Source organism: Rhinolophus sinicus, linkage group LG03, assembly GCF_036562045.2.
Source record: "Rhinolophus sinicus isolate RSC01 linkage group LG03, ASM3656204v1, whole genome shotgun sequence".
Classification (NCBI taxonomy): domain Eukaryota; kingdom Metazoa; phylum Chordata; class Mammalia; order Chiroptera; family Rhinolophidae; genus Rhinolophus; species Rhinolophus sinicus.
Window position 1 is genome coordinate 57,023,587 of NC_133753.1, and position 13,905 is coordinate 57,037,491.

The 13,905-nt window shown below is 35.6% G+C and overlaps 1 protein-coding gene across 1 annotated transcript in view; it reads left to right on the top strand.

The window, feature by feature from the left end:
- The window catches only part of TRPM7 (transient receptor potential cation channel subfamily M member 7), a 104,375-nt gene that overhangs the window by 17,156 nt on the left and 73,314 nt on the right, over positions 1–13,905 (top strand). Inside the window, exons 2-4 of the mRNA XM_019730656.2 lie at positions 3,014–3,093; positions 8,821–8,859; positions 13,357–13,555. Of these exons, the coding sequence (XP_019586215.2) occupies positions 3,014–3,093; positions 8,821–8,859; positions 13,357–13,555 (318 nt within the window). The remainder of the gene's footprint in view (positions 1–3,013; positions 3,094–8,820; positions 8,860–13,356; positions 13,556–13,905) is intronic.

Sequence of the window (13,905 nt, forward strand, 5' to 3'; positions counted from 1 at the left end):
AATCTCTTGATTAAAATGTGAAAGTATTGGAGAGTTTTGAGCAGAGAAGTGACATGTCATATTTTAAGAGGATAACTTTATCTCTTGAGGAATAGACTGTAAGGTGGCATGAGTGGTTTCTGCAGTAAGCCAGGCAGGAGGTGATTATGGCTTGGATCAGAATAGTAGCAGTGGAGGTTGAGAAGGGTTTAATTCTGAATATGTTTTGAAAGCAAGCTGACAGGTTTTACTCATGGAATTATGTATGAGGTATATAAGGAGAGGAAATCTAGGATGTTCCTAAGTTATTGTCTAGAAAAGATAGAACCAAAAGAATTGAATTGCTATTTACTAAGATGGGGAAAGACTGCATGAGAAATGTGTATTTGGGTGAAAGCTGATTTCAATTTTGGCCATGTTAGGTTTGAGATGCCTGTTAGACGTGAAAATGAAGCTGTTGAGTAGCAGGTGGATATATGAGCATGAAGTTCAGGAAAGAATGTGGCATAGAAATAGGAATTGAGAGTCATCCAGTGTATTGATGGTAAATTCAGTGTGAGCACTACAGGAGGGAATATAATGGGAAAAAATAAGCCCAAAGTCTGAGTGACTATAATTGGAAAAAGAAATCCAAAGATTGGGGAGAAGAGGAGAAATCAGCAAGGAGATAAAAGGAGTGGTCAGAGAAGGGAAGAAAACCAAACTAACTGATGAAAATGTTTCAGCAAGATGAGAATGATCAACTTTGTTAAACGCTGCTGACTTCTCAGTGAAGATGAGTCTGAAGATTGACCTTTGGATTTGGAGAAAATCATTGGTGATCTTGTTGAAACTTATTTCAGGAGAGTAGTTGACTTGGAAGCATGTCTGGAGTGGTTTTCAGAAAGCATGGGAGAAGAAGAAGAGAGGGAAAATCTTTTTCCAATGATTTTTGCTGTAGATGGAGGCAGAAACATGGAGTGCTAGCTTGAGGGGGAAGTGAAGTTAAGCAAAGGTTTGTGTGTTTTGTTTTTAAAATGTGGAGAATAATAGCATGTTGCATGCTGATGTGAATGAGTTATGAGCTTATAAAGGAGGAAAAAATTAAAGGAGAATTGTGGAGCGAGTCTTTTAGTTACTGAGGGATTTGGAATCTAGGGCACAAGAGGAATGGTTGGACTTAAATAGGAACACCGATAGTAACAGAAAGGAAGGCATAATATGTGGGTGTATATACTCAAAGGTATGATGTGATAGAAGTTTGTGGAAATTCTCTTCTTGTTGCTTCAGTTTTTTCAGTGAAATGAGAAGTGAGGTGTTACCAGTTTAGAGTGAGGCTGGAGGTTTGAGGAGAGAAGGAGATGATGTGAAATCATACAGAAGAGTGAGAACATGGACGAGGGAAATATAGTGTGATTGTTGGGCATCATTAAGGGGCATTTGAGGTTTGTGGTCATGGTTTTAAAGTGAAACCAGAGGGCTTTTTTTTCCCCTAGTCACATTAACAGTACATAGGCAGTTATGAAGTAGGTGGGTAATGGGATTAAATCAGGGTTGGGTTTGCCAGTTGTATTCTAGAAGCAAACATGAGTTCTAGTACAGTGAAGCTAGGGAGATTGCTACTTTTTATTTCCCCTGAGAAGGATGTAGAGGAAGCAAATTCTTCCAAGGGAATACCAGATTTGAAAATAAGGTGGTGGTGGAGGCACTATGCACTTTTAGAAGTTAGGGCATTTTGCTGATGAAGGGCCCTAAGTTCCAGAGGGCACCCTGTGATTTTTGTTACTAGAGGATCATGGTTTAATTTGCTCCTACCTAAGTGAGTCTATTGAAAGAACCTTGGATATTTTAAATGAGAGATGGAATTTTAGAACCCGAATTCGAGAATTTTGGGGATAAACTAAGGTTTATCATTGTGGTACCTGAAGGATTTTAGAGGAAGCTACAGAACTTCACCCATCATAATTTTGTCTAGAGTACCTTTTCTCCTAGAGGTTTCCTTTTGGAATATAGGCTCTTCCTTTTTATACTGTCCTGCTGAGATCTGTGTACCTGTATCTATATTGGTGGAGCCCAAGATCTTTACAGTATCCTAATTTATGGAGTTCACTTGTCTTAGTACATAATATCGCATCCCTTTTTAATCAGTTACCAATAGCAGGATACAGAGTCTAGGTGTCCATTCAGAAGCCTAAGTTACATTTTTAAAAAATCAAGTTTTAAAAGTCTTTTAAATAATTTCAGATTTACAGTAATTGAGGAAAATGTGTTAATCTTCCGCAGTGATCCTAGATTTGTCTTATTCTCCCTATTAATTTTTTGCTTTATGTATTTTGAGATTTTTATTTGGTTATTTATATTTAAGATTATTACAACAATCTAGTGAATCAAACATTTGTAATTATGTAATAACCTGCACTAACCGTATTGATGTTTTAGCGTTTATTTTTTCTATTACCTTTCTTTTGTTTAGCATTTACTTGATATCTTCTTTTATCCCAAATTAATCATTCCATGTCCTTATTCTTTAGGTGTTTCTTTTCGAAATAGAATATAGCTAGTTAAATATATCTTAGTTAAATCTGACAATTGTTTTTAATTGACTTTTAAATGATCTGTTTCCAGGGTGGCCAGTTAGTGCATTTGGTTAGAACGTGGTGCTAATAACACCAGGGTTGCCAGATCGATCCCCACATGGGCCACTGTGAGCTGCACCCTCCTTTAAAAAACAAAATCCGCTTCCCAGGATCACAGCAGTCCTTTTTGAGGTTTTTGGCTCACAGTGGTAATCTCAAGCTTAATTTTCCTCCTTTCTGGTTATTTGAAGCAGCAGTACCTACACAGCACTGTTCATGTAGTAATCTAAACCACAATGGACCTAAATGGAATGATTCTAATATTTTAGGTGTGCTGTCATCAGTAAGCATGGTAGTATACAGTAAATATTTAGTGAAATGAAAAACAATACTATATAGAACTATTTTTCTGTGTTATTAAATTATTTATTATAATATTAGTGGGTTAATTTATAAACTGTCCTTTAAATTTTTTTCAGTCCCAGAAATCCTGGATAGAAAGCACTTTGACCAAGAGGGAATGTGTATATATTATACCAAGTTCCAAAGACCCTCACAGGTAAGTCCACCTTTGTTTCTTCTGGGCTTTCCAAGAAATTTAGATGTAAATTGTATTATTGCTTATTTATTAAAAACCAAAGTTATTAATTAAATTATTTGTAGTTGCTGTTCATTTTTGTGTGTACTGTTAATTGTTGTTCTTATAATGTAACATCACATGTCGTAACCAGAGAGCGTAAATGACATTTCCTGGGTCACATGGCTAATAATTCATAAAGATGGTAATGGAATTTAAATCTCCTTAGTTCGATGTACCAGTTCTAAAATAGACACTGTTGGTTTCTCATTGAGAGAAAATTGTGGTTTTGCTTTATTAAAAAATATATATAGGTTGTATTATCATTGAGGAGTTCATTTACTAAATTTGTTAATTTCATTTTGTAATAGAAATAATGAAAGTACTTATTAGGTGTTGGCCATATGAGACATAATTTATAAACACAGTTAAGCTGATCATTTTCTTCTACACTAGTTGAATTTTAAAATTAATTTTCTATTAATAGGTTAACACATAGATTTAGAAGTTACCAAAAGTTACAAAGAAAGTCTTTGCACATTAACTATAAATTCTTATTTCTTAAGTACACTGGTATTACCTATTCCTTGGAATAACTTCCAGAAATAGTTAGATACAGTCTTTGCATGTCCAAGCAAATGTATATGTATTACTCCCTCTCCACTTTTAAATACATATTGTTTAGTCCATTGTGTTTATTGTCTTGGCAATAACCACTTTGTTCTTAATTGTTGCATCCTTTTTAATTCTATGAGGTGTGGTAAAAAAATATGGTGAATGTTTAAATAAAAAAATTTATTACAGTAAAAGACACGTTGCCATTAATCTCCATCAAAATACTCTCCCTTGTTTCAAACACACTTACCCCATTGTTCTTTCCGCTTTCTGAAGCATTTCTGGAAGTCCTCTTTCATGAGTGTCTTTAATTGTGCTGTGGTGGCTGCCTTGATGTCCTGAATCAATTTAAAACATTTACCTTTCATGGTTATTTTGACTTTGGGGAAGAGCCAGAAGTCGCACAATGCCAGATCCAGTAAATAAGGTGGATGGGGACACACCATAATGTTTTTATTTCACAGAAATTGCTATACCAGAAGCAGTGTGTGACACAGAGCCTTTCTGTTGTGATAAAAAAAAATATGGTGAATTCTGCTGCCAGGTGCCATCTAACAGAACGGCAGGGATCTTCAATACGAGAAGCAGCATGTTGAACCTTAGTAACAACAGTGTGTGACAAGTTTCAATATGTTTGGTGCAGTCAGTCGGATGTGAGTTGTGGTTGAGAGAAGGTGTGTTTTAAAGTGTGCCAGAAATCTGCGGCACAGAAATGGTGGCATGAGGAGTGCTTCTTGAAATCTCCCTTGGAAGTAACAACAAATTGAACAGCTGTAATTCAACGCAGTATAACTTAAACAGAGAAGCATGTCTGAGAGATCTGTGCATCAAATCACCTAAAAGTGGGCAAATCTGGCAAGCAGGGGAGGAGAGAAGGGCTAAGTGCAGAGACGTGGGTTTCGAACCAAACTCTTCCAAAAAATTGAAGAGGAGGCAGTACTTCCTAATTCATTTTATGAGGCCAACATTATCCTGATATCAAAACATGGTCAGGATAACACAAAGAAAGAAAATTACAGACCAGTATATCTGATGAATACTGATGGAAAAATTTTAAACAAAATTCTAGCAAATGGAATGCAACAATGCATTAAAATTATTCTTCACGATCAAGTGGGGTGCCTCCCAGGGGCACAAGGATGGTTCAACACATGCAAATCGATCAGTGTGATAACCAAAAGATAAAAATGATATTATGTCATTAGATACAGGAAAAACATTTGACAAGATACAACATCCATTTATGATTAAAACACTTAATAAAATGGGTATGAAGGAAAATACCTTAACATAATAAAGGTCATATAATGCTAAAAAACTGAAGCCTTTTGCTCTATGTTCAGGAACAAGACAGGGTTGTCCTCTTATCACCTCTGTTGCTCAACATGGTATTGGAAGTCCTGGCCAGAGCAATTAAGCAAGAGAAAGAGATAAAAGGCATACAAATTGGGAATGTAGAAGTTTAAAATTGTCACTTTTTGTAGATGGCATGATTCTTTATATAATGACTCCATCAAAAAGCAATTAGAAGCAATAAATGAATACAGTAAAGTTGCCGGCTACTAAATCAATGTATAAAAATCCGTTGTATTCCTATATACTAACAATGAAATTTCAGACAAAGAAATTAGAAATAAAATTCTTTTTTGCAGTTGCAACAGAAAGAATAAAATACCTAAGAATAACAAAGGATGTGAAGGACCTATACACTGAAAACTGTAAGACATTTAAAAAAAAAAATTGAAGAAGACACACAGAAATGAAAAGACAGTCTGTGTTCATAGATTGGAAGATCAACATAGTTAAAATGGCCATATTACCCGAATCAATATACAGATTTAATTCAGTCCCCATTAAAATCCCAATGGCATGTTTTAAAGAAATAGAACAAAACACCATGAGATTTGTAAGGAATCACAAAAGACCCTGAATAGTCAAAGTGATACTAAGAAAAAAAATAAGGCTGAACTCCCCCTGACTTCAACTTGTCCTACAGAGCAACGATAATCAAAACAGCATGGTATTGACAGAAAAAAGACACACAGACCAATAAATAGCATTGAAAACCCAGAAATAAACCTACATAAATTTGGACAGATAATTTCCGGCAAAGGAGCTAAAACACACAGTGAACTAAAGAAAGCCTCTTCAATAAATGGTGCTGGAAAAATTTGAAAGCCACATGCAAAAGAATGAAACTAGACTACTGTCTGTCACCATATACCAAAATTAACTCAAAATGGATGAAAGACCTAAATGTAAGGCCTGAAAAAAGCATAGGTGCTAAACTTACGTACATTGGGTTCAAAGAGAAATTTATAAATTTGACATCGAGGGCAAGGGAAGTAACAGCAAAAATAAATGAATGGGACTGTATCAAACTAAAAAGCTTCTGCACAGCAAAAGAAACCATCAGCAAAACAAAGAGGCAGCCAACCGAATGGGAGAAGATATTTGCAGACAACGCCTCCAATAAGGGGCTAATATCCAACATATATAAGGAACTCATACAGCTCAACAACAAAACGATAAAAAATCCAAGTTAAAAATGGGCAGAGGACATGAACAAAATCTTTTCCCAAGAAGACATACAAACAGCTAACAGATACATGAAAAAATGCTCAACTTCACTAGCTATTAGGGAAATGCAAATTAAAACCACAATGAGATATCACCTCACACCAGTTAGAATGGCTACCATCAACAAGACATAATAAGTGTTGGGGAGGCTGTGGAGAAAAAGGAACACTCGTATACTGTTGGTTGGAATGTACATTGGTGTAGCTGCAATGGAAGGCAGTGTGGAGGTTCCTAAAAAAATTAAGAATAGAATTACTGTATTACCCAGCAATCCCTCTCCTGGGTATCTACCCAAAAAATCTGAAAACATTTATCCATAAAGATATATGTACTCCAATATTCATTGTAGCATTATTTACGGGGGTCAAGACATGGAAACAACCAGTGTCCTTCCATAGATGACTGAGTAAACAAGTGGTACATACACACAATGGAATACTACTCTGCTGTAGGAAAAGATGAAATACTGTCATTTGCCACAACAGTGATGGATTTTGAGGTTATGCTAAATGAAATAAGTCACACAGAAAAACAGAGAACCATGAGTTCACTCATATGTGGGATATAAAACTGAAAGCAACAAAGAACAAGACAAATAAACAAAAACTCAGACTCAGACGACAGTTTAGTGGTTGCCAGAGGGTAAGGGAGGAGGGAGATGGTAGAAGAGGGTCAAATATATGGGGATGGAAGGAGAACTGACTCTGGGTGGTAGGCACACAATGTGATATATAGATGATGTATTCAGAATTGTACACATGAAGCCTATGTAATTTTAATAACCATTGTCACCTCAATAAATTTAATTAAAAAAATAAAGATTAAAAAAAGGTGTTATAAATCATTTTCCATCATGATGCCTTGTGTCACACATCGCTTCTGGTATATGGTAATTTTTGTCAAGTAAAAACACGGTGTGTCCTCATCCACGTTATTTTCGGGATCTGGCCTCATGTGACTTCTGGTTGTTCCCCAAAGTCAAATTGATTCAAGACATCGAGGCAGCCACGACAGCGCAACTAAGGACGCTCATCAAAGAGGACTTTCAGAACTGCTTCAGAAAGTGGCAAGAATGTTGGGATAAGTGTGTTCAAAGCGAGGGTAGTATTTTGATGGGAATTAATGGCAACGTATCTTTTACTGTAATAATATATATTTTTTTTATTTAAACAGCATATTGTTTGATCATACCTTGTATGTCTGTATTGTAATTTGTTTTGGTAGTCCCTTACTGATTTTAGCTATTCTGGTTTTCTTTTTGCTATTAGGATAAAATGCTGTAATACTTCAATCATTTTACACATATGCTACATATATTTTTTAGCCTATACTTTTAGTATAGGATTGTTTTTTTTTTTTGAAATATTTTATTGGGGAAGGGGAACAGGACTTTATTGGGGAACAGTATGTACTTCCAGAACTTTTTTCCAAGTCAAGTTGTTGTCCTTTCAATCTTAGTTATGGAAGGCGCAGCTCAGCTCCAGGTCCAGTTCCCGTTACTAGTTGCAGGGGGCACAGCCCACCATCCCTTGTGGGAGTTGAGGAATCGAACTGGCAACCTTGTGGTTGAGAGGATGCGCTCCAACCAACTGAGCCATCCGGGAGCTCAGCGGCAGCTCAGCACAAGGTGCCATGTTCAATCTTAGTTGCAGGGGGCGCTGCCCACCATCCCTTGTGGGAGTCGAGGAATCGAACTGGCAACCTTGTGGTTGAGAGGATGCGCTCCAACCAACTGAGCCATCTGGAGCTCAACGGCAGCTCAGCTCAAGGTGCTGTGTTCAATCTTAGTTGCAGGGGGTTCTGCCCACCATCCCTTACGGGGCTTGAGGAATTGAACTGACAACCTGGTGGTTGAGAGCCCACTGGCCCGTGTGGGAATCGAACCAGCAGCCTTCAGAGTTAGGAGCATGGAGCTCTAACTGCCTGAGCCACCAGGCCGGACCCTAGTATAGGATTTTGAGAATGAGTCTGTATCTTTTATTTTGATGAATATTGTCAAATTGCCCTTCATAGAGATGTATCGATTTACATGCCCACCAGCAGATATGAGACTACCTTTCTCTGTATTCTTGCCAAAATACTGTCTTAAAGGATTTTAAAAATATATCTTCTAATCAAATGCCCTTTCATATGTATGTTCATATATTTACCTTTTTTATATTGATTTGATGAAGCTATATATTACGGAAACTAATTTTTTTGTCTACAAATATTTTTTCTCAGTTTGTTTTTTGACTTTATTGGTATATTTCTGTCATGTAGAAATATATTTTTACATAGTTAAATCAGTTTTTTATGGTTTCTGGGTTTTATGTTACACCTAATTGTGTTTAAACATGGAAGCTGTGTTTTAAAAAGTTTTGAATGTCCAAATCAAAGTATAAAATGACCTATGATGTGTACTGAATAATTAAACTGAATGTATGATTTTTCTTTGTAGTTGTGTGTAGATTTTTTAAAAAGTTCAGAGTACTTTTTTTTCCCCTTAAAGTAATAAATTTACCTTGTTTATAGATGCCTTCCAGGATGTCAGATTTGTCAGCAACTTGTCAGGTAAGTTTAATAACATAATTCTATTGCATAAATTTTGAAAAAGAAAAGTTAGAAATGTCAGAATACAGTGGGATAAAATTCACAGACTGTTATATTTGAGGGTTACTTTACTCACACTTGGGAGGTAAAGGATCAGGTAAAGCTGCTTGAAACTCAAGAGAAGGTATCTGAGCAGAGTTCTAAAGTTGATTGTGGATTAGTTGGGTAAAGATTGAGGGAAAGTGATTTTAGAGAGAACAGGATGTAGAAACAACTGACTGAAAAAGATTATGGTTCTGTCTGGAAACAGCAGAATGTAGTATGTAAGATGGATATTGGAGAGATCAGAGTCTGGAAAAAAATAAGTAGGGGCCAGAGCATTTAAGCTCTCTGTGTATATATGCCCCGTAGTTTTGATTTCATGTTAATGGATATTGTGTGGGGAAGGTTTTCTCTCCCCTCCCTCCTACCCTCCCTTCCTTCCTCTCTCTCTTTCCTTCCCTCCCTTCCTCTTTGCCCCCTCCCTCCCTTCCCTTTCTCTCTCTCTCTCTCTCTCTCTCTCTCTCTCTCTCTCTCTCTCTCTGCAGTTGTTGTTTTACAGAGATTGAATTAGGAAAAAAAAATAGTTTGGAAAATTTTGGAGTAATTCTGGCAAAAAAAAATGAGAGCCTGAATTAAGATATTGGCTATGAAATGTAGACATATTTGAAGGGGCTAATGAGAGAAACAGTAGGATTTGGTGAATGTGTGGAGAGAGGGAAGATTTGAGGATGATGCCTAAATTTCTTACTTAGGCATCTAAGTAAATAGTAATGTTGTTTATTAAGATCTGATGAAGGAATGTAAGAGGAAGATGAGAAGGTCTCTGCTTAGTAGACTAGGAACAAAAGTGCATAGAATGAGTTCATTTAGGATATACTGAGTTGTTTTACTATCTCCGTTCTTGTTCATTTCTTCTAGAAATGGGAAATTTCATCTGGTGTCTTTCCATTCAAGATGAAGAGCTTCTTTTAAAAGAGCTTTTGATATAATGCAGATTAATTTTTCTCAGCTTGGTTTATCTGAAAATATGTTAGTTTTCTTTTTTTTTGAAGGGTGTTTCACTGAATATAGAATTCTGAGTCGAGAGTGTTCTCATTCCAACATTTTAAAGATATCATATTGTCTTCTGGCTCTTGTTTCTAGTCAGGAGTGAGCTGTCATTAATGTAGTTGTTTTTCTGTATGTAATGTGGTCTTTAGCCATTGTTTCGTAAAATATGTTTTTGCCCTGTTCTCTCTTCCTCTTCCCTCTGGGACTCCAGTTACATATGTTAGATTGCTCACTGTTTTTTACAGGTTACTGAGGCCCTATTTTTATTTTTTTAATTAAAAGTTTTTCCATTTATCAAATTTGTATTGATCTGCCTCAGACTCACTGACCCTTAGTTTTGCAATCTCCATTATTCTGCTTTGCCCATCCAGTGAACTTTTCATTTCACGCATTATCTTTTTCAGTTCTAGAATTTCCATTTGATTCTTTACTGCAGTTTCCATGTCACTCCTGTGATGCCCTATCTGATCCTTATTATTACCATCTATTTGTATAAGTACTTGAATACATTTATAATACCTGCATTAAAATCTTTGTTTACTAATTTCAACATCTGTGTTGACACAGATATAGCTCAGTCCATGGCCAAGAACCCATGGTGAATTCTCATGCAAGTTTCTTTGCCTCCCTCGCTGTATAACTCTCTTTGGTACACTGCTACAAATTATAACTGTTTCGCTAGCCTAGAATTCTGTTTTCTGCCTCCTTGCTCAGTTCAGTGACACTGCTATTTTCTGCCTGGGCATCACCTGTGCACAGTGTTTGAGAAATTGCCCAAGGCCGGTACAATCATGGAGAATCACCTCATATATTTCCTTCATTTCAAGGACCAATGCCCCATGCTTCCTCTTGGTCATTGCTGGAAAACAGTTATTTCATTTTGTTGACTTTCATCAAGAGTCCCTAAAACAACCCCTAGGTTTGGTGATTAGCTAGAAGGACTTACAAGACTCAGAATGTTGTGGTACTCATGGCTAAGATTTAATAAGTATGATATCTGTGTTGAGGAGGTTCCTTCCTTTTCTGGTTTGCTGAAAATTTATGGTGCATGGATGTTGAATTTTATTGGCCTTTTCAGTGAGCAAGCTTTTTATGTTTCATTGATTTTTCTTTATTGTTTTTCTCTTTTTTGTTTTATTGTGTTTTTATTTCTTTCCATCTGCTCACTTTGGGTTTAATTTGCTCTTTTTAGTTTTTATACAGAAGTTTAGATGAATATTACATGAAAGGTCTTTTCTAATTTAAACTATTACAGATTTTTACTGTGTTTAGTACATTTTTAAACTATAAAGTGTGTGTATACACACACACACACTGTAACTTTTATTCTAAATGCTGCACAATTGCATTCCATATGTTTTGGTATTATTTTTATTTTGTCCTAAATATTTTCTAGTTTCTTTTGTGCCTTTCATTGATTCATGAGGTAATTAAAAGTGTATCGTTTAATTTCCAAATACTTGAGGATTTTCCGCATGTTTATTTTATTGGTTTCTAGTTTAATTTCTTTGTGGTCTGAGAACATACTTTGTGTGGTTTCCATCCTTTGTAGTCTATTGAGACTTATTTTATCGTACAGAATATGGTTAATCTTGGTGAATACTTCCTGTGCACTTGAGTAGAATTTTTATTTTGTAGTTGGGTAGAGTGTGCTATAAACATCTATTAAAATCACTTTGGTTGGCTCATAGTTTTGTTCAAGTCTTATAGGATTCTAAGTTAATAAGTATTTTTTCCTTTTAGTACTTTAAAGATGCTGTACCAGTTACTTTTGGCTTGCATAGTTTTTGACAAGATGTCTGCTGTCATTCTTATCTTTGTTTTTCTGTACATCGTGTGACATTTGTGCTCTGTTTTTCTGGCTGCTTTTAAGATTTATCACTGGCTTTCACCAATGCCCTAGCATAATTTCTTCAAGCTTGTTTAGTTCTTACTGAACTGCTAGATCTGTCCATCAGATAATTTTCAAATTTTTGTACCTATACCTCCAGGACTTGAATTAGGTGTGTGTTGAGCTACTTGATTTTTCCACAGGTTGCTAATGATCTTATTACTTTTGTTCCCCCCAGTATTTTCTCTCAGTGTTTCCTTTTTGATAGATTCTATTGCTATGTCTTCAGGTTTGCTGGGTTCTTTTTGTAGACTAATATGTTCTGAATTCCAGTGTATGACATTTTCATTTCAGATATTATATTATCTTTAGATGTTCTAGTTAGGCTTTTTTAAAAAAAGTACTTTCCAGTTCCTCCCTCATTGAGTTCATTTTTTCCCACTTTCCCAAGATATTCTTAATAGTTGGAGCTTATTTATAATAGTTGTTTTAGTGTCTTCTGTTGATTTCATCATCTCACTACAGTTTCTGGGTCTTCATTAATGATTTTTTTTCCACTTATATTTTACTACTTCTTTGCATGCCTAGTGATTTCTGATCGGTGCTGTACACTGAATTTTGTGTTTTGGGTGCTGGATTTTGTTGTATTCCATTAGGGAGTTTTGGACTTATTTTAGCATGCAGTTAAGTTACTTTGGATCAGTTGGAGGCTTTCAAGTCTTGCACTTAGACTTTGTCAAGGCACATGCAGTCTAGGTCTAATTTAGCCTTTCTAATTAGGTATTACTCTTCCGAGGACTCTATTATAGACTTGCATATTATGAGATGTTTCCATTCTGGCTAGCTGGTGGAAACACAAACTGTTTCCTGCCCTATATAAACATCAGGAATTATTTGGCCTACTGCTGTCTAGTAGTTCCTACTATATCCTTGGTTAATTTGTTCGTTCTCATGCTTAAGGAGACCCTTCTGCATATGTCTGGAACTCTTTCTCTCTCTGGTGCTCCCACCTCTTTTTGTTTTCTGTCCTATAAACTTTAGCTCCTTTGGCTTCTACAAACTCTGATAAGATTTTTTATCAAATCAGTGAGACTGTGCAGCTACATTGGATTCCTACTTTCTACACAGTGGTCCAGTAAGTGCTTCTAGATAGAATGCAAACCCTCTTTCTGCCCTTGACCCCAGGCCACCATTGTAGTCACTATATAGATTAGTTTGCATTTTCTTGAATTCTGTATACATGGAATCATAAATATGTACTTTTTCGTGGCATCTGGCTTCTTTCATTCAGCATGATGATTTTTGAGATTCATTCATATTGTTGTGTTTATTAGTGGGTCATTCCTTTCTGTTGGTGAATGCTATCCTGTTATGTGGCTATACTACATTTTGTAGAAGCCCATATTAAGTTTAGATGACTACATCATCAAATACTAATGTATTTATACCTTTTCAGTGCTGTAGTGAAGGTGTTAATTTATTGATATCCTAAAATCAAAAAGGTCAGATTATACCCTTCATTTATTCATTTTAATTCAGTTTCTTTCATTGACTAATTTTTTGAAAGGTCTTTAAACTCTCATTTTTTTCTTTAGGTGTTTTTGTGGTCGCTTGGTCAAGCAACATGCTTGTTTTACTGCAAGTCTTGCCATGAAATACTCAGATGTGAAATTGGGTGACCATTTTAATCAGGCATTAGAAGAATGGTCTGTGGAAAAGCATACAGAACAGAGCCCAACGGATGCTTATGGAGTCATAAATTTTCAAGGGGGTTCTCATTCCTACAGAGCTAAGGTATGTCACATATTTTATTTTTTTACTTCATTTATCTTGTTATATAAATAATATGCATTTATTATCTGACAATTTATATAACACTATGTCATCAAGTTAGTTTTAATCATTTCTTTATGTATTTTGAAATTCTTTGTATAGTTGCATACAAATATAGAATTGTTATAGTTTGGTGACTGGAACCTTTTATCAGTATAAAATATCTTTTATTTATCTCTTGTCATTTTTCCTGACAAAGTTTGCTTTTTCAGTGATCAGTATATCTAAATTTTATTTTACTTTTAACCTTTTCTTATGTTTAAGAGGTCTCTTTTCAAGCGGAATGTAATTTTTTTAAATATTGTCTACTG